General features: G+C 41.0%; 1 protein-coding gene across 5 annotated transcripts in view; it reads right to left on the reverse strand.

Annotated features, from left to right (window-relative positions):
* LIN52 (lin-52 DREAM MuvB core complex component) overlaps window positions 1-25,385 on the reverse strand; it is a 129,188-nt gene that overhangs the window by 102,019 nt on the left and 1,784 nt on the right. For 3 of the 5 annotated variants that reach the window (XM_003924535.3, XM_074392984.1, XM_074392986.1), the window contains exons 2-5: window positions 18,326-18,400; window positions 15,468-15,505; window positions 12,846-12,912; window positions 7,683-7,766 (exon numbers count right to left, since the gene is read on the reverse strand). In XM_003924535.3, coding sequence (XP_003924584.2) covers window positions 7,683-7,766; window positions 12,846-12,912; window positions 15,468-15,505; window positions 18,326-18,400 — 264 coding nt within the window. Of the gene's footprint in view, window positions 1-1,927; window positions 7,767-12,845; window positions 12,913-15,467; window positions 15,506-18,325; window positions 18,401-25,385 lie in introns of those variants that run through there. The other 2 variants (XM_074392985.1, XM_074392983.1) reach the window with 2 other exon arrangements.

Here is a 25,385-nt window from a genome sequence, read left to right on the forward strand (position 1 = left end):
AAAAGAAAAGAAAAAAGAATGAATTTAGATCCCTATCTCACATCTAGTATAAATATTAACTTAAAATGAATCAAAGATCTAAATCTAAGAGCTAAAACTATAAAACTCTTAAAAGAAAACGCAAGCATAAATTTTTGAGACCCTGGATTAGGCAATGGTTTCTCAGGCAGGACACTAAAACACAAGCAACAACAAAATAGATAAATGGGATTTCATCAAAATTTAAAGCTTTGTGATTCAAAGGACACCATTAAGAAAGTAAAAAGACAACTCAAAGAATGGGAGAAAACTTTTGCAAATCATATATCTGTTAAGTGACCTGTTTCTAGAATATATAATGAACTCTTACAATTCAATAATAAAAACACAAACAATCCAATTTACAAATAAGCAAAGGATCTGAATTGATAGTTCTCCAAAGAAGATATACAACTGGTCAATAAGCACATGAAAACATGCTCAACACCATTATTACTAGACAAATGCAAATTCAAACCACAATGAGACACTACTTCACACCCTCTATGATGGACATGATAATAATTTTTTTAAAAAAATAAATAAATATTAGCAAGGGTGTGAGAAAACTGGAACCCTTACACACTGCTTGTGGGAATGTAAAATGGTTCAGCCAGTTTGGAAAATATTCTGACAGTTCTTCAAAAGATCAGACATAGAGTTACCACATGATCCAGAAATTCCACCTCTAGTTATAAACTTAAGAAAATGAAAACATGTTTACACAGAAATTTCTGTTTCAGCTGAACCTGAATGTTCACAGCAGCATTATTTGTAGTAGCCAAGTAGTGAAAACAACTCAAATGCCCCCATCACCAGGTAGATAAATACAATATGGAGTATTTATAAAATGGAATATTATTCAGTCATAAAAAGAAATAAAGCACTGATACATGTTATAACATAATTGAACACCGAAAACATTATCTTAAAAGAAAGAATCCAGTCACAAGAAACCACGTATTATATGATTTCATTTATATAAAATGTCCAGACTAGGCAAATTCATAGAAACATGAAGTCAGTAAATAACAGCCTAGGTCTGGGGAGTTTGGGAAGTAATGGGGAGTGACTGTTAACAGGTACAGGTTTTTCAGGGGATAAAAAATGTTTTAAAATTGGTCATGGTGGTGACTGCAAACACAAACACCATCGAATTGCATACTATAAATGGGTGAATCATAGACTATGTGAATTACATCTCAGTAAAGCCGTTACAAAAAAAAAAAAAAAACCCAAATGCATCAGAGCTCCAAGGTTTAGCCCTAATTTCAAATGATATAATCCCGTTTTCCCAATTTTCACATTTTATTTAAAAATATTTCAAAGATTGTAAGCAGGTCATTTGCATGACTACTAACTAGTTTGTGGTCTTCAGAGATGGGGAGAAAATCTATGAGCTATGGCTAAAAAGGCAAAAATATAATTCTTATCTTAAAAAGTTACAATCAGGCCAGGTATGGTGGCTCACGCCTGTAATCCCAGCACTTTGGGAGGCCGAGGTGGGTGGATCACGAGGTCAAGAGATTGAGACCATCCTGACCAACATGGTAAAACCCCATCTCTACTAAAAAAAAAAAAATACAAAAATTAGCTGGGCATGGTGGCACACGCCTGTAGTGCCAGCTACTCGGGAGGCTGAGGCAGGAGATTTGCTTGAATCCGGGAGGCAGAGGTTGCCGTGAGCCAAGATCGCGCCACTGCACTCCAGCCTGGCACCTGGCAACAGAGCGAGATTCTGTCTCAAAAAAAAAAAAAAAGTTACAATCAATCCAAGGACCAAGACATGTACCAAAAGTCTCTAAGAAGAACAATAAAGGCACCCTACAAATCAAACAACCAAACTGCTCTAGGGGTAATCTGAGGGGCCACAGAGAGCACTCACTTTCTAAATCGAGGATGAAAAGAAAAGGCTGATAGAAGGATACCTTACTGAGAAAAAGAAATAGCGTGAGTAGAACTAAGAAGATAGGGAAGTATTCCAGAAAGAGTGAGACTGCTGACAACTAAATTCAATAGGATTCATGACAATGGTTCTTAGGAATAAAGAAAGCAATGTAGTTTTGAAACTTGTGGTCTAAATCAGGACCATACCCAGGTAATAATAGTGATGGAGTAGGATTCAAGCAGAAGATAAACCAAGCCATCATCAACGAGTTTCACACTGTATTTACTCTGTGTTGTTAACTACCCACTGTCATAAGAGAAGACACTCCAGACATTATAAGACCTTCAAATATTCTCATCACTAAAACACCAACTACCCAGAAAACGAACAGTTTCCAGAAGCTTTAGATAGAGATAGTGCATGTGTTTTGGAAAGGGATGAGTAAGAAGGCTAGAGTAATCTGGCAAGGACCGGAGTGCAAAGGATTTTGAATGTCATACTATGGAGCCTAAATTTTATCCTATAGGTAATGAAGTAGTACCAATGATTTATGAGCAAAACACAAAGAGAAGCAAATGTACCTCAAAAAATAAGGCCGTGGCTGGGCACAGCGACTCACACCTGTAATACCAGCACTTTGGGAGGCCAGGCAGGTGAATCACTTGAGGACAGGAATTTGAGACCACCCTGGCCAACACAGTGAAACCCTGCCTCTACTAAAAATATTTTAAAAAGGGGCCGAGGTCAGGAGATCAAGACCATCCTGGCTAACGTGGTGAAACCTCCTCTCTACTAAAAATACAAAAAATTAGCCGGGCATTGTAGCACGCGCCTGCAGTCCCAGCTACTCGAGAGGCTGAGGCAGGAGAATCACTTGAACCCGGGAGGCGGAGGTTGTAGTGAGCAGAGGTTGTAGTGAGCGGAGGTTGCACCACTGCACTGCAGCCTGGGAGACAAAGCAAGGCACTGCCTCAATTAAAAAAAAAAAAAAAAATCAGGCGAGAGTAGGCGTGGTGGTTCATGCCTGTAATTCTAGCACTTTTGGAGGCCAAGGAGGGAAGATTGCTTGAGCCCAGGAGTTCAAGACCAATCTAGGAGACACAGACCTCGTCTCTACAAATTATATTAAAAAAAAAAAAAAAAAAAAAAAAAAAAGCTGGATATGATGGCATTGCACCTGTAGTCCCAGCTACTTGGGAGGCTGAGGTGGGAGGATCCCTGGAGTTTGAGCTGCAGTGAGCCATGATAATGTCATGGCACTCCAGCCTGAACGAGAGTGAGAAATCATCTCAAAAAAAACAAACAGAAAAATAATGTGGCAGCAATAACAAGGCAGACTGGAATAGAGTAGTTGAGAGGCAGAGGGACCAGCTAGAAGGTGACTGCGACATAGTTCCTGTAAAAGTGGGAGGACTCTGAGCTCAGATGGAAATTATAGAAATGGAATTCTTTATATGCTAAGGCAAAATTTTACTTTTTAAAATATATTTCAAGGTAATTTCATATAAATTAACTGCTCAATCAAGCCAAGGGGCCTCAATCATCTGAGAGGCTACAGATGCCTATAAGAAGAGTTAATGCATTCCAAACTTTCCACACAAAAAGAGTTATCTGAGGCATAATCATGTACCAATTCAAAGGGTAGCGTTCATCTTCCAAAAGACAAAACCTAGTTACTATCAGCCCTTGAAGGTTCTTATAATTTCTACATTAGCATTTAACAATTTTCTTGGGAAGTGACAAACAATCATGTTTTGAGGACAAATATTTTTTGCACTTTTTTTTCTTTCCATCATCTTTATCAGTGCAGATATTTGCATAAAAACAGGATCACTGGTCCTTGGGGATTCATCAGTTCCTACTGCTTATTTTTCATCCATGTCATCCTCTCAATCAATTAATGCAGGAAAGAGGATTTAGACATTGAAACATCAGATTAGGGTGTCAAGTAAAAGCCAACCCCTAAGTAGATGAATTATCTGTAAGGACAAAAAAAAATCTTGTTCTTATGCAAATATACTACGCACAATAAAACAAAGAGACTATATCTAAGAAGTTCAATACACATCAATGTTATTGTTTCTAATTCTAAATTTTAAAACTATTTCATGTCAGCTAAATTCACGACGGTCAAGGAAAATGGCATTGAGTTGCAAAGCACTGCTACAAAAATTGAAATAACACCAAATTTTGAACTAGAAGATAATTTTGAAAAATCTCAGCTATGCTTATGGGACTCATTTGGCAGAAACAAGCATTTCTCTTGTATGGTTCTGGTTTAGTGCTGAAGGTGGCTGAATTAAATGACTTCAAATCTCCACCCCCAAAGCCTTAAGTTTTTAGAAATACAAACAGCAGTAATAATGGCTTTAACTGCGTAGATTTTAAAAAAATAACAAACGCCACACCAAGTTTTTGATTCTGTTGAAAGCCATTAAAATAAACTTCACTGATGCTTAGGGAACAAACTCATTATTCTGAAAAACAATAAAGAAAGAAAAAGAATCATTTAACCCGTCATGCCAGTAGGAACAGTTTTCAAGGTAACCAAACAGTTGATAAGATAAAGTCCTTTTTAGAAAAATTCTAGCCAATAAGAGAAATGACTTTTAGAATATTACTACCTTGCAACATATAACAAAATAGTAAATCTAGACTGTGATCAAAGCCTGCTACTCTAGGTATAAGACTGATGAAGAATATTACAATGAATAAATCTGATTGTCATAGTTCCACCTGCATTTTATTTCCCTTTCTCATTTGTTAAAACTAGTCATTTCCTCTGTAGATTGTTCAAATTCTGGGTTTTCTTTATTACATCCCTGTGGTAGAGCTTAATATGTTCACCTATCCTTTTTTATTTCCTGTTAGATCTAGAAACCATCAACTATTAATCTTAACATCACAAAAAGAAAGACCAGCATACAAAACGTACCCAATACCACCTATGAAATATTCTTGCCAAAATTAAAAACAAAAAACAAAAAACAAAAAAAACAAGCTTGTATCTGTGTAAGTTTCTAGATCTAACTATCAGGAAATAAAAAGGATAAGTAAACATATTAAGCTCCACCACAGAGCTGTAATCAACACAACCCAGAATTTTGAAAAATCTACAGAACAAATGAGTAGGTTTAACAAATGACAAGGGAAAATAAAATGCAGGTGGAACTATGAAAGACTAAAAAAGATTTCAGAGACATACCAAATACTGTAAGTATATGAACTTTATTTAGACCCAAACTCAAACAAATGAACTGTATAAAGATATTTATGAGTCAACTAGAGAAATCTAAACCCTAATTGGCTATTTTATGATATTAAACAAGTTTGTTAAAAATTTTTATGCATAATAATGAAACTATGGTTATATTTTTTAAAAATAACAGTAGCTGGGTACAATGGTATGTGCCTGTAGTCCCAGCTACTCAGGAAGCTGAGGTGCGATGATCGCTTGTGCACAGGAACTCAAGTCCCACCTAGGCAATATAGAAAAACCCAGTCTCTTAACAACAACAACAACAACAACAACAACAACAACAACTTATATTTTGTGCCAGTGTTCCTGAAGGAAAAAAAAAAAAAAAAAAAAACCAGGCCAGGCACAGGGCTCATGCTTGTAATCCCAGCACTTTGAGAGGCCAAAGTGGACATATTATTTGAGGTAAGGAGTTTGAGACCAGCTTGGCCACCATGGTAAACCCCATCTCTACTAAAAATGCAAAAATCAGCCAGACATGGTGGCGCATGCCAACAGTCCCAGCTACTTGAGACGCTGAAGGAGGAAAATCGCTTGAACCCAGGAGATGGAGGTTGCCGTGTGCCAAGATTGTGCCACTGAACTCTAGCCTGGGTCACAGAGTGGGACTCCGTCTCAAAACAAAACAAAAAAACAAAAAAAGAAAGAGTCTCTGTCTTCTGAAAATGCATACAAAGTTACTCGATGATGGGGTAATATGATGCCTGGAATTTGCTTTAAAGTAGCTATAGGAGTAAAACAAGATTGGCTACATGTTGATTATTGATGCTGGGCCATGGGTCATTATTCCGTTCACTCTTCATTACCTTTCTCAGTAGGAAAGCAGAAAAAAAGAAACTTTAATTAGAGGGACTATAATTTCAGCTACAACTATAGATAACACTGCTGACAAATTTGGTAATATAGCATCTTCTTGATACAACAAGCATAAGATTTACTTCATTGAAAAACACTGACACAAAGAGATAAAGCCTTGATCTTACAGCATTTATTACCCAAAGCTAGAAACAAAACCAAGGAACAAAATCAACTATGAAAGTCTCACATTCATTAATGTACTAATCACAGATTTGCCTTTTCATTATAAATCAAGAAGGTCCATGACATACATGGTAACTAGTAATTCTGCCAAGGTATAAACTTTAATCATAAGAAATAAATTACTGGTATATAGAGAAGAGTTAGGTACGAATGAGTGAACTTAGCAGACCAGCTAACAACCATATCTCGAAGCGGTTTGCTGTTCTCTATTTCTTGATTCCATAATCAATTCAAAAACGTTTTCTTGGTAAAAGAAAGCCAACTGCTGAGACAGTAACAGAAATAAAGGATCAAGAGGTCTAAGACAACAGTCAGGAGCAGGCGCAGTGGCTCATGCCTGTAATCCCAGCACTTTGGGAGGCCAAGGTGGGTGGATCACAAGGTCAGGAGATTGAGACAATCCTGGCTAACACCGTAAAAACCCATCTCTTTGAAAAATACCAAAAATTAGCTGGGCATGGTGACACATGCCAAGTCCCAGCTACTCAGGAGGCCAAGGCAGGAGAATTGCTTAAACTCAGGAGGCAGAGGTTGCGTCGTGCCACTGCACTCCAGCCTGGGTGACAGAACAAGACTCTGTCTCAAAAAAAAAAAAAAAAAAAAAGAGGTCTAAGGGAGTGACAACTGTTAGTTGAAAATTAGAAATTTTACATTAATTTTTTTTTTTTTTTTTTGAGACAAGTCTCACTCTATTGCCCAGGCTGGAGTGCAGTAGCACAATCTTGACTAACTGCAACCTCCACCTCCCGGGTTTAAGTGATTCTCCAGTCTCAGCCTCCTGAGTAGCTGGGATTACAGGCATGTAACATCACACCCAGCTAATTTTTGTATTTTTCGTAGATACAGAGTTTCACTATGTTGGCCAGGCTGGTTTAGAACTCCTGACCTCAAGTGATCCACCCACCAGGGCCTCCCAAAGCGCTGGGATTTACAGGCATGAGCCACTGCAGCCAGCCTTAAATTTGTAAAGTAAAATATAGTTTGGGCACAGTGGTTCACGCCTATAATTTCAGCACTTATGAAGGCTGAAATGAGAGGATCACTTAAACCCAGGAGTTCAAGACCAGCCTGGGCAATATAGTGAAACTCTGTCTCTACAGAAAACTTTTAAAATTACACAGACATGGTGGTACACTTTTGTAGTCCCAGCTACTTCAGAGGCTAAGACAGAAGGATCACTTTAGCCCAGGAGTCAGAGACCAGCCTAGGCAACATATAAGACTCTGTCTATTTAAAAAAGAGATAATAAGTTGAAAGGATTTCAATGTACTTTTACTGTATAAAGAAAAATCATTTGTTACCTAGTAAATCCAGTAATTATTCCACCACACTCGACCATAAAAAGTCAATGAATTACATTGACTTCTTACCTTCAGAATGCTTCTCTTTTCCCTAATATACTTTCTGAATTATAACTGGAACTCACTGTGGAATACACAGCACATAACCCTGAACAAATGTGATCGGGGTACTCACACTCATCCAGCCCCAGCTGATAGGCTAGGTTCTGTAGGCCTCGTACCTTCTCCATCAAATTAGCCGTGGTGAGACTCCCCAGTTCTGAAATAGAATCATTTATTTCAACATCATTTCTTTCTACTCTTCTCTAGCAGCAATTCATTTGGGTTGGGAATTCCTGTTATAGAAGTTTTCAAGCTTAATTCCCATTGAGTAAGTAGAAAGTGGATCCGTAACTCCTCCCCCAATCTTCTCACACACACACGCATGCACGCACGCAGGCACACATGCACACACACACACACACACACACACACACACACCAGGGAATTTTTCCACTATTGCAAAATTCTTCAGAGAGGCTTACTCACTTAATAAGAAAAGAATTAGCATAAAAACAAAATTAGCTGAGCACAGTACCACATGCCTGCAGTCCTAGCTACTTGGGAGGCTAAGGCAAGAGAATCGCTTGAGCCCAGGAGCTCAAGACCAGCCTGGACGATATACCTCACCTGTACAAAAATAATACAAAAATTCAGCCAGGCATGGTGGCTCACACCTGTAATCCCAGCACTTTGGGAGGCCAAAGCAGGTGGATCACCTGAGGTTAGGGGTTCGAGACCAGCCTGGCCAACCTGGTGAAACTCTGTCTCTACTAAAAATACAAAAATTAGGCCGGGTGCCATGGCTCACACCTGTAATCCCAGCACTTTGGGAGGCCGAGGCGGGTGGGTCACAAGGTCGAGAGATTGAGACCATCCTGGTCAACATGGTGAAACCCCATCTCTACTAAAAAATACAAAAAATTAGCTGGGCATGGTGGCGCGTGCCTGTAATCCCAGCTACTCAGGAGGCTGAGGCAGGAGAATTGCCTGAACCCAGGAGGCGGAGGTTGAGGTGAGCCGAGATTGCGCCATTGCACTCCAGCCTGGGTAACAAGAGCGAAACTCCGTCTAAAAAAAAAATATATATATATATATATACAAAAATTAGCTGGGCATGGTGGCAGGTACCTGTAGTCCCAGGTACTCGGGAAGGTGAAGCAGGAGAATAACTTGAAACCCAGAGACAGAGATTGCAGTGAGCTGAGATTGCACCACTGCACTCCAGCCTAGGAGACAAAGAGAGACTCCATTTCAAAAAAAAAAAAAGGCAGGTGCTGTGGCACAGGCCTGTAATCCCAGTACTTTGGGAGGCCGAGGCAGGCAGATCACAAGGTCAGGAGTTCAAGACCAGACTATTTTGTATTTTAGTAGAGACCTGGCGAAACCCCATCTCTACTAAAATACAAAAATTAGATTGAGTGTAGTGGCGGGCACCTGAAACCCCAGCTGCTCAGAGGCTGAGGCAGGGGAATCACTTAGACCCAGGAAGTGGATATTGGAGTGAGCCAAGATTGTGCTGCTGCATTCATTCCAGACTGGGTGACAGAGTAAGACTTCCTCTCAAAAAAAAAAAAAATGCTGGGTGTGGTGGTGTATGCCTGTAGTCCCAGTTACACAGGAGGCTGGGTGGGAGGATCACTTGAGCCCAGGAGGTCAAGGCTGCAGTGAGCCATATGGCACCACTCCACTACAGTCTGGGTGACAGAGCAAATAAAATAAAAAAAGAAAAAATAAAATAACAGATTAAGTGTTTCATCCTTCTCAAAAAAAGAAAAAATAAAATAACAAATTGTTTCATCCTTCTCAAAAAAAATAAAATAACAAATTAAGTGTTTTATCCTCAGGAAATATTATTTAATGTAAAAATAAAACATTATTTAATATACAAATAAAATAACAAATTAAGTGTTTCACCCCCTTCTCAAATAAATAAAAAAAAAGAAAATAACAAATTAAGTGTTTCATCCTCAGGAAACATTATTTGTAACATTCATTTGGAATACACCCTTAAAATGTAAAACCCTGTCTTTTGATATAGCATTAAAAAAGCCTTGAAGACCGATCTTATCTAGCAAAATGGACATTGTCTCAACTGTCAATTTTAAGTCCACATTATTTCGACTTACAATAAGTAGCAACAAAACACTTACTATTTCCTATTTCCCTAAGTTTAGAAAACAAAGACTAAATAAAAATCTAAACTTTCCCTTCAAACCAAATTCCTATTAAAATCTTTCAGTTTACAGCTGGGCGAGGTGGCTCAAGCCTGTAATCCCAGCACTCTGGGAGGCCAAGGTGGGTGGATCACCTGAGGTCGGGAGTTCAAGACCAGCCCGACCAACTTGGAGAAACCCCGTCTCTACTAAAAATACAAAATTAGCCGGGTGTGGTGGTCCATGCCTGTAATCACAGCTACTTGGGAGGCTGAGGCAGGAGAATCACTTGAACCCAGGAGGCAGAAGTTGCAGTGAGCCAAGATCATGCCACTGCACTCCAGCCTGGGCAACAAGAGTGAAACTGTTTCATTAGTTTACTAAGTAAAAAGACAGCATACTGTTGGAGGTTAGGAGCAAGATAGAGTTGGTTAGGTCAGATCTCTTTCACCATCTCAGTTACAATTCTGCAATGGCAGTTTTGCTACTGGGTGTTTCTGCATTTTAAGATATTTTGCGGGCCTGGAATTTGATGGATCAGCTGGTACCACCCAGAACAATAAACTGGTTCATCTGATCTTGTGGCCCCAACCCAGGAACTCATTCAGCGCAAGCGGGCAGCTTTGACTCCCCATGATTTCATCTCTGGGCCAATCAATCAGCACTCCCAACTCACTGTCCCCACAACCCACCAAATTATCCTTAAAAATCCTGATCCCTGAATTCTCGAGGAGACTGAGTAATAAAAAAACTCCAGTCACCTACAAAAAAAAAAAAAAAAAAGATAATACTTAAAAATTTTTTTTCCTGAATTTTTTTTTTTTTTTTTTTTTGAGACGGAGTTTTGCTCTTGTTACCCAGGCTGGAGTGCAATGGCGCGATCTCGGCTCACCGCAACCTCCGCCTCCTGGGTTCAGGTAATTCTCCTGCCTCAGCCTCCTGAGTAGCTGGGATTACAGGCACGTGCCACCATGCCCAGCTAATTTTTTGTATTTTTAGTAGAGACGGGGTTTCACCATGTTGACCAGGATGGTCTCGATCTCTCGACCTCATGATCCACACGCCTCAGCCTCCCAAAGTGCTGGGATTACAGGCTTGAGCCACCGCGCCCAGCTCTTTACTGAATTTTTATTTAAATAGCACCTAATTCCTTTTTTTTTTTTTTTTTGAGATGGAGTTTCGCTCTTGTTACCCAGGCTGGAGTGCAATGGTGCGATCTCGGCTCACTGCAACCTCCGCCTCCTGGGTTCAGGCAATTCTCCTGCCTCAGCCTCCCGAGTAGCTGGGATTACAGGCACGCGCCACCATGCCCAGCTAGTTTTTTGTGTTTTTAGTAGAGACGGGGTTTCACCGTGTTGACCAGGATGGTCTCGATTTCTCGACCTCGTGATCCACCCGCCTTGGCCTCCCAAAGTGCTGGGATTATAGGCTTGAGCCACCGCGCCCGGCCTCCTAATTCCTTTTAAGACACAGGTCAGTTTGCATAGAACATAATGCTGTGATCCCCCACTTAAAGTTGCTTAAGAAATACATGCTGATGAGATATTACATAAATGTCAGTTTGAAACATTAGAAAAATGAACCTGAGATGCCCTTGAGACTTAATTTTTCCATGGCTGGAGGAGGGAATCTGCATTTAAGTATTTCATAAAGAACAATGAATTACTTCTAAAATCAAATAAAGGTGTTTTTTTAATCCCATTTATCATGCCACAGTCATTATCTATACCTAGCATAAGTAGACTTTCTTGGTATGTTCAGCTGTTTAAATACCTCAAGAATCCCAGGTTTTTACCTCAATTTCAGTCTATTACTTCACAATCATCATGAATCTTATCACCAGAAGGATGATAAAATAAATAAAGTAGGGCAAAATAATGGAAAATTAATGTTTTTTAATTTAAATTTCCACTTTGTGGTTGAGTTTCAAATCATTTATCAAGCAACAATATTCACTACTTATAGTATTCTTTATCGAAGAAATTGATGGGATAAAAAAATTAAAAATAGGTCTTAACCCACTAAGAGGTTGTCATTTAATCGTACTGACAACAATATATAGCAGTAAATTTTAAATAAGGCACTTGTGTTATAATGGAAAGAGACTATACTTAAAAGATCAAAGTTTAGGCTGGGTGTGGTGGCTCATGCCTGTAATCCCGGTGCTTTGGGAGACCGAGGCAGGTGGATCACTGGAGATGAGGAGCTCAAGACCAGCCTGGCCAACATGGCGAAACCCCGTTTCTACTAAAAATGTGAAAATTAGCTGGGCATGGTGGTGGGCACCTATTAGTCCCAGCTACTCAGGAGGCTGAAGCAAGACAATCTCTTGAACCTGGGAGGCAGAGGATGCAGTGAGCTGAGATCGAGCCACTGCACTCCAGCCTGGGTGACAGGAGAGAGAGAGTCTCATCTCAAAAAAAAAAAAAAAAATCAGTTTAAATAATCAGTTTAAAATCAGTTTTAACTTTTTATTTTTAATTTTTTGAGACAGAGTCTTGCTCTGTCACCCAGACTGGAGTACAGTGGAGTAATCTCGGCTCACTGCAACCTCCATCTCCCAGGTTCAAGTGAATTCGCCTGCCTCAGCCTCCAGAGTAGCTGGGATTACAGGAGCCTGCCACCATGCCTGGTTTTTTGTATTTTTAGTAAAGACGGGGTTTCATTATGTTGGTCAGGCTGGTCTCAAACTCCTGACCTCGGGAGATCTGCCCCCCTAGGCCTCCCAAAGTGCTGGGATTATAGGCATGAGCCACTACCCCCAGCCAAATTTTAACTCATTCTATTTTGGTTAACTTACGAACTCTGAGTATCATCATACCCAATTCACAGGACCCTTATGATAATTAAATGAAAACATTTGTTAGAGCTATTTGTTAACTATGTTATATAAATTTAAGTTCACATTGGAAGAATTTGGCAGCCCCAGCAGAACTCACTATGACTGAGTCTTGAATTGGCAGGATTTCTACACATGGAAACGGTAGAGAAAGGCATTGCAGACATGAAAAACTACAAATAAGGAGGGTTAAATGAGAAGTCTGAAGCCAAAAATACTTGTAAGGAAATAGAAAAAAAAATGGAGAAGCAGTTTATGGAAAAACATAAATAACCAGTTAAAGTGATCCACCAGCATCACTTACCTTTCAACATGTCGATGTCATCACGTTCTATCTCAGCCATCCATTTGGGTGGAGAACTAGTAATAGGCTGTCAAAAATATATATATATCCATTATGTATAAGATACAAAAAAGTGTGAAGAGACCCTACTATTCTTTTTTTTTTTTTAGACAGATCTCACTCTGTTGCCCAAGTTAGAGTGCAATGGCACAATCTTGGCTCACTGCAACCTCTGCCTTCCAGGTTCAAGCAGTTCTCCTGCCTCAGCCTCCCAAGTAGCTGGGACTACAGGCACATGCCACCATGCCCAGCTAATTTTTTTGTATCTTTGGTAGAAACAGGTTTCACCGTGTTAGCCAGGATGGTCTCGATCTCTTAACCTCATGATCCACCCTCCTCGACCTCCCAAAGTGCTGGGATTACAGGTGTGAACCACCACACCTGCCCAAAACCCTATTATTATTACAAAAAAATGTAGCCTGGGCCAGATGTGGTGGCTGCTCAGGTGGGCAGATTACTTGACGTCAGGAGTCAGGAGTTCGAAACCAGCCTGGCCAACATGGGGAAATCCTGTCTCTATTAAAAATGCAAAAAAAAAAAAAAAAAAAAAAAAAAAAAAAAAAAGCTAAGTGCAGTGGCACACACCTGTAATGAATCCTAGCTACTTGGGAGGCTGAGGCACCAGAATTGCCTGAACCTCTTGAACATGGGAGGTAGAGGTTGCAGTGAACCAAGATTGTGCCACTGTACTCCAGTCTGGGTGAGAGTATTACTCTGTCTCAAAAAAAAAAAAAAAAAAGAAAACGAAGAAGAAATGTAGCTTGTCACATAGTCTTCAAGTTGTTTGAAAATACTGGCAGATTACAATTTCAAAAATCTGGATTTCTCCAGGTTTAGATATGGCCTACAAATAGTTACTGTAAAAAATATGGCTCATCTTTAAAGTCAGTCTCAGAGAAATTATTGTGGGAGACTAAGTATGACCACTATTACTGATTTATACCTAACAAGTTAGCATAGCAATGAAAAAAAATTACTTGAAATTCAGTTCTGGTGAAAGCCTCCAATTCAAATGTTTGAAACACTAATCAGTAAGTAACATTCTACGGCATAGGAGAAGATTCAATGACGAATCAAGAATGAGAAAATCCTCATTTGAGTGAGAGAAGTCTGGAATGGTCATCACTAGGAATTTCACAATTTTATTTGTAGAGGTTTTAGAAAACTTCAAAATTTTACAATTTTTCATGTATGAAAGTGAACTTAGAACTATGAAAGAAAGCACATTCTTAGAATAACTTTGGGTCAGCAGTTTAATGCTAGTTGCACACCAGAATCACCTATGCAACTTTTAAAAATATAAATGCCAGGCTAGGCATGGTGGCTCACACCTGCAATCCCAGCACTTTGGGAGGCCGGGACCGGCGGATCACCTGATGTCAGGAGTTCGAGACCAGCCTGGCCAGCATGGTGAAACCCCATCTCTACTAAAGATACAAAAAATTAGCCAGGCGTGGTGGCATGCATCTGTAATCCCAGCTACTTGGCAGGCTGAGCTGAGGCAGGAGAATTATTTGAACTAGGGAGGCAGAGGTTGCAGTGAGCCAAGATCATGCCATTGCACTCCAGCCTGGGTGACAGGGCAACACTCTGTCTCAGAAAAAAGTGTTGCCCTGTCACCCAGCCTGGGGTGCACTTATTTATATATAATTTATATACAAATGCATTTAAATATATTATTATATATTACATATAATATATAATATATAAATGCCTTGGCCACACCCCAGACATAATGATTTAGAATATGAGGGGTAGGGAAGGGTCCAGTGGAAAAAGTAGAGCAAGGGACTCCTCACATGTGTTTTTCTTTTTTTTAAATTAATTTATTTTTTTCTCTTGGTGCTCATTTATTACAGTGTATTTTTCAAGAGCTCCATAGCTGCATGTCAATGATTCTGTTATACACAAAAGGTAGGGTTGAGAAACATTATTTCAGCTTTGTGTCCTTCTCTTTTTTTAAAATTAAAATGTACTAATTATGTGACAAGCAAAACACTTTACATGCATCGTGTCATTTACCTCCAATCAACTCTATAAAGTAGTTATTATTCTCCCCATTTTTCACATTTAAAAAAAGCCAGCTATGTTGGCTTACCCCTGTAATCCTAACACTATGAAAGGCTGAAGCAGGAGGATAGCTTAAACCCAGAAGTTCAAAACAAGCCTGGGAAACATAGTGAGAACTCATCTCCACAAAAAATTTTAAAAGGCTGGGTACAGTGGCTCATACCTGTAATCCAGCACTTTGGGAGGCCAAGGTGGGCAGATCACTTGAGGTCAGGTGTTCGAGACCAGCCTGGCAAACACGGTGAACTCTGTCTCTACTAAAAATGCAAAAATTAGCTAGGCATAGTGGTGGGTGCCTGTAATCCCAGCTACTTAGGAGTCTGAGACAAGATAATTGCTTGAACCTGGTTAAGTGGAAGTTGCAGTAAGCCGAGATCACACCACTGCACTCCTAGCTAGGCGATGAGTGAGACTCTGTCATAAATAGAAAAATAAAATAAAGAAGAGAGAGCTAAGCTTTTACCCAGGAGCGAAACTTTGGATAGATCTCAGTAGATAAGGGATATTACTTACACTCTTGAAGGAAGCTGCAAATTCAGCAACACCTGGTACTAAAAAGAAAAACACCACATTATTTATTCAATAAGTATGACTGCTCAGGCATAGAGGATTCAAATAATAAGAAAACAGCTTTGTCTGTTTTCTTACAGTTTAGAAGAGAGAGAATAAACCAATAACTATAATACTATTTCAGCACTCAAAGAAAGATGCCAAGGCTATGGGAAGACAAAAAATGGAAAGCTAAGTCAGACCCAGGGGCATAAAAAGCTTTTCAGAGAAAACAATGCCTAAACTGAACTTTGAAGAACCAGGAGTTAGCTGGTTGGGAGGGTGCTAAGATATAGTATCTCTTACCAGAAAGAATAAACTGCCTTTTTAGAGGTGCTGTTCTGTCAATCCAATTTTATTTATCTAAATTTCTCACCCAAAGAGTCACATTAAAAGGCAGAAAAATAAACATCAGGGCTGGGCATTTCGGAAAGCCAAGGCAGGAGGACCACCTGAAGATCAGCCTGGGCAAGAAGGCAAGACTCCAGTCTCTACAAAAAATAAAAAAACTAGGCCAGGTGCGGTGGCTCATGTCTGTAATCCCAGCACTTTGGGAGGTTGAAGCAGATGAATCACTTGAGCTCAGGAATTGGAGACCAGCCTGGGCAATATAGTGAAACACTGTCTCTACAAAAAATACAAAACTTAGCCAGGCATAGTGATGTGCACCTGTAGTCCTAGCTACTCGGGAGGCTTGAACCCAAGAAGTTGAGGCTGCAGTGAGCCATGATCACACCTCTGCACTCTAACCTGAGCAACAGAGCAAGACCCTGTCTCAAAAAAAAAAAAAAAAAAAAAAATTAGTTGGGCATGGTAATGTACACCTATAGTCCTAGCTACTCAGGAAGCTAAGGCAGGAGGATGGCTTGAACTCAGGAGTTGGAGGCTGTAGTAAGCTATCATCATGCCATTGCACTTTAGCTTGGGTGACAGAATGAGACTCTGTTTCTAAAAAAAAAAATAATTAAAATACAATTTTTTTAAAAAAAGTACTGTGGGCCAGGTGCGGTGGCTCATGCCTATAATCCCAGCACTTTGGGAGGCCGAGTTGGGTGGATTGCCTGAGCTCAGTTTGAGACCAGCATGGGCAATACGGTGAAACCTTGTCTCTACTAAAATACAAAAAATTAGCCAGACATGGCGGTGTTCGCCTGTAGTCCCAGCTACTCGGGAGGCTAAGGCAAGAGAATTGCTTGAACCCAAGAGGCAGAGGCTGCAGTGAGCTGAGATTGAGCCACTGCACTCCAATCTGGCGACAGAGCAAGACTGCATCTCAAAAAAAAAAAAAAAAAAAAAAAAAAGATAATGTTCAATCTCACCAAAAAGGAAATGCAAAATAAAAGTAATAGATTAGTAACATCTAATACTGGCTAGTATGTGAGGAAAAGGGCCTTCATACAGGTATCCTCTTCCATGTATACAAAGGTATGTGTACAGGGGTATTCACTGATAAACTGTAAAATCAAAAACTAGATTAATAGCCCGGGCACAGTGGCTTACACCTGTAATCCCAGCACTCTGGGAGGCCAAGGTAGAAAGACAACCTGAGCCCAGGAGCCTGCGACTAGTCTGGACAACATAGTGAGACCCTGTCTCTACAAAAGAAAAAATTTTAAATAGCTGGTTGTGGTGGCACATGCCTGTAGTCCTAGCTACTGAGGAGGCTGAAGTGAGAGGATCACTTGAGCCCAGGAAGTTGAGGCTGTAGTCAGCTGTGATCAAACCACTGCATAAAGCCTGGGTGACACAGTGAAATCCTGGCTCAAATCAAAAAAAAAAAACAAAAAACCAGACATAACTTAAGTTTCCAAATAATGTATGAATACATAAACTATAGTATATCTATACAATGGAATACATTTAAAAGAATGAAGTAGGCCAAGCAGGTGGCTCACGCCTGTAATCCCAACACTTTGGGAAGCTGAGGCAGGCTGGATCACGAGGTCAAGAGATCAAGACTAGCCTGGCCAACATGGTGAAACCCCATCTCTACTAAAAATACCAAAAATTAGTTGGATGTGGTGGCACGTGCCTATAGTCCCAGATACTTAGGAAGCTGAGGCAGGAGATCCGCTTGAACCCATGAGGCAGAGGCTGCAGTGAGCTGAGTGCACCACTGCACTCTAGCCCTGGGCAAAAGAGCAAGACTATGGCTCAAAACAAAATAATTATTATTGTTTAAAGGCTTCTTATTCTCTGAGTCACACTGTGTTCCAAAAATATTAAACCAGCAAACAGCTATTCTTAACACTGGACTTCAGTCTCTTCTCTTTTAAATAAAATAAAACTTTAATCATTTAAGTTAAATGATAATGCTTCAAGCTGATCCAATGGTAGTGAGTTAGCAGAACTTTTTTTTTTTTTGAGACAGAGTCTCACTCTGTCACCCAGCCTGAAGTACAGTGGCACAGTCTGCTCATGGCAGCCTCCACCTCCTGGGTTCAAAAGATTCTCATACCTCAGCCTCCCAAATAGCTGGGATTATAGGCATGTACCACCACACCCAGCCAATATTTGTATTTTTTTTAGTTGAGATAGGGTTTGCCATGTTGGCCATGCTGGTCTCAAACTCCTGATCTCAGGTGATCCTCCCAACTCAGCCTCCCAAAGTGCTGGGATTACAGACTTGAGCCACCAGGCTCAGCCAGTTATCACAACTTAACATTAATGTCACTAAGGTTGGTATACAACCCCCCACTGCTAAATTTGAATAGATTCAAAATAAATAAAAATTTACAGAATAAATGATAACTCTTTAAAAATCTCCCAAGGAGCATTGTTTCTCCTGCATTGACTCTGATTTAAAGAAAGCAAAAACTTACATTGTTCTGGCCAAAGATCTGGTGAGGCACGGTCAAGTTTTTCAAAACTTAGCAAAGATGCTTCCAAATCTGTCCCTAGAACAAAACATCCAGATGAACCAAGAAGACAGAAAACACATTAATTTATAGGACACTTCAATCTCAAAGAACATAAACTGTAACACTCACCTGGAAGTCTAGAGATATGAGTTCTATAACTATGGATGCCACTGGTCCGTGATAGAATACAAATAAATCACTCTCCCTTACCAAACTTCACTCTTTCAAACTATGAATAGAAGGAATATTTTATCAGGGGTGTTAAGAAAAATGAGTATCAATGAACCCACCTGCATCTTCACTCATACTCCTGTGCTTTCCTCCAGTTACAAAGAATTAAGTGTTCCTCCTTCCATAAAACAGACTCTTCTGTTAGCACTCTAGATGCCATCTCTTCTTGCTTTGTCAAGGACATCATTTGAATATCATCTTTCTCATGCATCAGTTTCTACCTTCTCTAGGCTTATGCTCAGTAGCAAGCCTGTTGCACAATTTCTGTGCTTAAAAAAAATAAACAGGACCTGGTGCAGTGGCTCATGCCTGTAAGCCCAGCACTTTGGGAGGCCAAGATCACGAAGTCAGGAATTTGTGACCAGCTTGGCCAATATAGTGAAACTCCGTCTCTACTAAAAATACAAAAATTAGCTGGGTGTGGTGGCACGTGTCTGTGGTCTCAGCTACTTGGAAGGCTGAGGCAGAAGAATCACTTAAACCCTGGAGATGGAGGTTGCAGTGGGCTGAGATCATGCCACTGCACTCCAGCCTGGGCAACAGAGTGAGACTCCATCTCAAAAAAACAAAACAAAACAAAACAAAACAAAATAACAACCTCAGGGCAGGTGGGGTGGCTCATACCTATAATCCCAGCACTTTGGGAGGCTGAGGCTTGAGCTCAGGAGTTCAAGACCAGCCTGGAAAATTAGCTGGGTATGGTGGCAGGAGCCTTTAATCCATCCCAGCTACTCAGGAGGCTGAGGCAGGAGAATCACTTGAACCCCGGGGGACAGAGGTTGCAGTGAGCCGAGATTGCACCACTGCACTCCAGCCTGGGTGACAGAGCAAGACTCCATCTGGGAAGAAAGAAAAAAAAAGACCAGCCTGGGCAACACAGTGAAACCCTGCTGGGCATGATGGCATGCTCCTATAGTCCCAGCTGCTCAGGAAGCTGAGGTCAGAGAATCACTTGAGCCTGGCAGGCTGAAGCTAAAGTGAGCTGTTTCCCACTGTACTCCAGCCTGGATGACAAAGTAAAACACTGCTTTTAAAAAAAAAAAAAAAAAAAAAAAGGTCGGGCGTGGTGGCTCACACCTGTAATCCCAGCACTTTGGGAGGCCAAGGCGGGCGAATCACAAGGTCAGAAGATCAAGACCATCCTGGCCAACATGGTGAAATCCTGTCTCTACTAAAAATACAAAAATTAGCTGGGTATGGTGGTACGTGCCTATAATCCCAGCTACTGGGGAGGCTGAGGCAGGAGAACAGCTTGAACCAGGGAGTCAGAGGTTGCAGTGAGACGAGATCATGCCACTGCACTCTAGCCTGGTGAAAGAGCAAGACTTGGTCTCAAAAAAAATAAAGAAAGGAAAAGACCAAAATCCCTCTCTCGATCCATGACCTCTTCCATACCCTCTTCACAGCAAAAGTTCTTGCAATGTCTTTTCTACTGTCTCTACTTCCTCACATCACTCTCTCTCAACGTACAACAATCAGGCTTTTGTCCCTACATACATATAAACTGCTGTTGTCAAGGCATCTATGACCTATGTTGCCAAAACAGTGGTCACTTCTCTGTTCTGTCTTTTTTTCTTTCTTTTTTTTTTAGATAGAGTTTCGCTCTTCTCTCCCAGGCTAGAGTGCAATGGTGCGATCTCGGCTCACTGCAACCTCCGCGAGTGCAATGGTGCGATCTCGGCTCACTGCAACCTCTGCCTCCCAGGATAAAGCGATTCTCTCCTGCCTCAGCCTCCTGAGTAGCTGGGATTGCAGGCGGGTGCCACCATGCCAGGCTAATTTTTGTATTTTTAGTAGAGCCAGGATTTTGCCATGTTGGCCAGGCTGTCTCGAACTCCTGACCTCAGGTGATCCACCCACCTAGGCCTCCCAAAGTGCTGGCATTACAGCCATGAGCCACCATACCCGGCCTGTTTTGTCTTATGTGACCTCTTTGAAGCAAACACATACCATTTTCCTTGAAACACTACTCCCAGCTTCTATAAAGCTACTATGCTGGTTTCTCTCCTACTTCATTGACTTTCCTTTTTCCTTTTCTTTTTCCTCTAAGGCCCCATCCTACTCTCTAACTCACTTAGTCCCATAAATTGATACGAACAGGAGACAGGGAAATACTGGGTAGAAGAGGGTGGTTTCCCAGCAAAAGCCCCACCCTCAAGCCTGCAAACCTGCAGCCTGAAATGGGAACAGGCATTCCTGTTTTCATGCCCAAAAGTTGCCTTTTGGCCCACCATGTCCCACTATTCCATATGCATATAAACCCCAAACCTCAGGCTCTACAAGGAGATGAACAGAAGGGCAGAAGAACTGCAGAACAGAACATCAGAAAGAAGAGGAGTATCTGAATGCCCAGAGGAGTTTGACTAAGGATGGTAAGAGAGGATTGGAGGCTGAATGGCCAAACTCCAAGGGAAGATCATCTTCCCACTCCATCCCCTTTCCAGCTCCTCATCCATCCCGCTGAGAGCCACCTCCACCACTCAGTAAAACCCCTGCATTCACCATCCTTCAAGTCTGTGTGCGACCTGATTCTTCCTGGACACAGACAAGGACCTGGGTACCAAGAGGGCATTGAGTGGCTTAACACTTAAGCATCTGCAGACAGCAAAGCTAAGAGTGCACTGGCCAGGCGTGGTGGCTCATGCCTGTAATCCCAGCACTTTGGGAGGCCAAGGCAGGTGGATCACTTGAGGACAGGAGTTCAAGACCAGCCTGGCCAACATGATGAAACCCTGTCTCTACCAAAACTACAAAAATTAGTTAGGCGTGGTGGCACATGCCTGAAGTCCTAGCTACTGGGGAGGCTGAGGTAGGAGAATCACTTGAACTTGGGAAGCACAGGTTGCAGTAAGCCAACACCATACCACTGCACTCCAGCCTGGGCAACAGAGTGAGACCCCATCTCAAAAAAAAAAAAAAAAAAAAAGCCCACTTGGGCTTTGGGAGTCACAGGCACCCACTCCTAGATGCTACTGTGGGTCTGGAGCCTAAAAGCATTTGCCCTGACTCCTACACCTGCCCGTCTGCATGTTCCCACTCCCACAAGAGGTTTGAGTGCAGACAGACAAGCCACACTCCTGTCATATGTTCTAGAGTCAGGGAACTCTCCTATTTCAACATCAGGATTTTACCTTCATCTGCATGCCAATGGTTCCATATTTATATTTCTAGTCCCAATCTTTCTAAATAACTACAAAGGTTTATGTCCAAATGTTTACTTGAATCCCTCTCTATTTACAAATATAAAAAACTGGCCAGGCGTGGTGGCTCACGCTTGTAATCCCAGCACTTTGGGAGGCTGAGGCAGGTGGATCATGAGGTCAGAAGTTCAAGACGAGCCTGGGCAACATGGTGAAACTCCGTCTGTACTAAAAAAATACAAAAAAATTGGCTGGGCGCGGTGGCTCAAGCCTGTAATCCCAGCACTTTGGGAGGCTGAGGCGGGTGGATCACGAGGTCAAGAGATCAAGACCAGCCTGGCCAACATGATGAAAACTGATCTCTACAAAAAATTAAAAAATTAGCCAGGTATGGTGGTATCAGCCCGTAGTCTCAGCTACTTGGGAGGCTGAGGTAGGAGGATGGCTTAAGTCCGGATGCCGAGGTTGCAGTAAGGTCATGTAGCTGCACTCCAGCCTGGGTGATAGAGCCACACTTTGTCTCAAAAAAAAAACAAAACAAAATATAAAACGGCCCGGTGCAGTGGCTCACGCCTGTAATCCTAGCACTTTGGGAGGCCGAGGTGGGTAGACCACCTGAGGTCAGGAGTTGAAGACCAGCCTGGACAACATGGTAAAAACCCGTCTCTGCTAAAAATACAAAAATTAGCCAAGTATGGTGGCAGACATCTGTAATCCCAGCTACTTGGGAGGCTGAGGCAGAAGAATCACTTGAACCTGAGAGGCAGATGTTGCAATGAGCCAAGATGGTGCCACTATACACCAGTCTGGACGACAGAGCAAGACTCTGTCTAAAAAAAAAAAAAACCCACAAACAAACAAAGAAACCCCACTTAAACCTAATTATCTTCAAAACCATATTCCCTCAATCCAATCTTCTCCCATATCAAGAAATAGCACTACCATAAACCCCAATTCTCAAATAAAAAACCCAGATATCATCCTTCATACTTTCTTTTCCTTCACCCTTCCATAACCAATCTACCAGTAAATCTAGTTGTTTCTACCTTCAAAATACGCCCTGAAATCAAATAATCCAAGGAACCATCACTTCTTTCCTGGATTACTTCAACAGCCTCTCGACAGATCTCTCTGCTCCCATTCTTATCCTTTCTCCTTCACGCCCTCAAATCTATTCTCCATGAAGTGGCCAGTATTGATTTTTTAAAATGTCAATCAGTTCATGTCACTCTCCAGCTTAAAGTTCCCCCAGCTAAATCTGTCAGTGTATATCTACCATGCTCCATAAAATCTTACATGATTCAGCCTCTGGCTAATTATTTGACATCATTTCCCTTCCACTCTTCCCTTGCACACAGCAGTACTCAGTATTAACATTTGTTGAGTTTTTACTGTATGCTCAGTATGCTAACCAGTTGCATAACTAGTTCATTTAATGCTATAAGCAGCGGTTCTTAACACTTTCTGGGTAAACCGCATCTTTGGAAGTTTGGAAAAAAAACCTAAAAACTAACTCCCCAGAAAATATACATATGTACAAAATTTTTCAACATGTACTTTTCTCTGAACCGAATTTGTTTTGCCAAATATCCCAAAGGAATTTCCTATGGCATTTTAATTGTAAAGAACTCAACTAATATATTGCCTTAACTAAAGCATCTAAAAATTAGCTTCTCTTTGTTATCAATTTCTGAGGAAAGTTACTGATGGAAAGCTCAACCATAACAAAAATAGTTATTGGGCCAGGTGCAATGGCTCATGTCTGTAATCCCAGGGCTTTGGGAAACTGAGGCAGGAAGATTGCTTGAGCCCAGGAGTTTGAGACCAGCCTGGGCAACAGAGTGAGACTCCATCTCTACAAAAAATAATAAGGTGGGGCACAATGGCTTATGCCTGTAATCCCAGCACTTTGGGAGGCCGAGGTGAGAGGATCACCTGAGGTCAGGAGTTTAAGACCAGCCTGGGCAACATGGTGAAACCCCATCTTTACTAAAAACACAAAAATTAGCCAGGTGTGGTGACATGTGCCTATAATCCCACCTATTGGAGAGGCTGAGGCATGAGAATCACTTGAACGCAGGAGGCAGAGGTTGCAGTGACCCAAGATGGTGCCATGGCACTCCAGCCTGGTTGACAGTATGAGACTCCATCTCAAAACAAAATAATAATAACAATAAATTAGCTGGGTATGGTGGTGTGAGCCTGTAGTATCAGCTACTTGGGAGGCTGAGATGGGATGATCACTTGAGCCTTTGAGGGTGCTGGGAGCTATAATCATACCACTGCATTTCAGCATCGGCAATAGAGTGAGAGTCTCTAAAAGAAAATTTAAAAAAAAAAAAATCATTGAGTCGCTGTTTCTAAAAGACCACTGTCTCTAAAAGAAAATTTTAAAAAAAATTATTGAGGGCAGAATCTAATAACCTACACGAGTGGCCTTATGATACCACATTCTGGGATAGAACTCTGCTGTGAGTCTTACTCTCACAAATTAAGTAATTACATGGCTGTATTTGAATTTCAGTTTTCACCTTTTCAAAGAAGTTCCAGCAAATTTAGCATGAAAAAGACAAAAGAGTAAATGAAAAACATTTTAAAACCAATATTGTTTGAATTAAATTTTAAAGACAGTGACAGGTGGAACACTAAAAATAGAAGTGAGAGAGCTAGGCCGTGGAATATTTTAGAATGAGATACTTATTTAGAAGATGAATTTAAGTTCAAAGTGCTGGACTTGATTTTGTCAGATTAAAAAGAAAAGATTAGGTGGAGAAGAGTGAAACACTGTAAGAGATAAGAATGAAAACTTAGAAAATAAAGAGTGAAAATAAAGTGACCATAGAGATGGCTAGAAGACCAAAGGAAAAAAATATAGTGTTTTAATACTCTTCCTGGCCAAAGAAAGGAAACTAAATTGAGAAGACAGGGAAAAAAAAAATCCAACTCAAGGAACACATCTTTAAAATCCCCAAAAATCTGTAAAAACAATTTTAAAATAAACTAAAAAATTTAATAACAATTACCTCTACTTCTATCACTTGGCTTTGTTATTTTAAATTGTGGTGAAATATACATAAAGTTGACCATTTTAACAACTTTTTTTTTTTTTTTTTTTTTGAGACGGAGTTTCACTCTTGTTGCCCAAGCTGGAGTGCAATGGCACGATCTCGGCTCACCGCAACCTCCGCCTCCTGGGTTCAAGCAATTCTCCTGCCTCAACCTCCTGAGTAGCTGGGATTACGGGCACGCCCCACCATGCCCAGCTAATTTTTTGTATTTTTAGTAGAGACGGGGTTTCACCATGTTGACCAGGATGGTCTCGATCTCTTGACCTCGTGATCCACCCGCCTCGGCCTCCCAAAGTGCTGGGATTATAGGCGTGAGCCACCGCGCCCGGCCTGACCATTTTAACAACTTTTAAGCATACAGTTCAGTGGTATTAAGTACATTAATTGTGCAATCATCAGCACATTCATTTCTAGAATGTTTTTCACCTACCTAAACTGAAATTTGGTGCCCGTTAACAGTAATTCCCTATTCCCTTGCCTTGCTTTTTAAATGCTCTTCTTTCTGGCAAGAGAAGGGTATTTTAGCAAGAGAGCACCCAGGCAGGAGACTCTCTTTTGACTCCAAACATCCATAATTTCTTT

This window comes from Saimiri boliviensis, chromosome 2, assembly GCF_048565385.1.
Source record: "Saimiri boliviensis isolate mSaiBol1 chromosome 2, mSaiBol1.pri, whole genome shotgun sequence".
Taxonomy (NCBI): Eukaryota; Metazoa; Chordata; class Mammalia; order Primates; family Cebidae; genus Saimiri; species Saimiri boliviensis.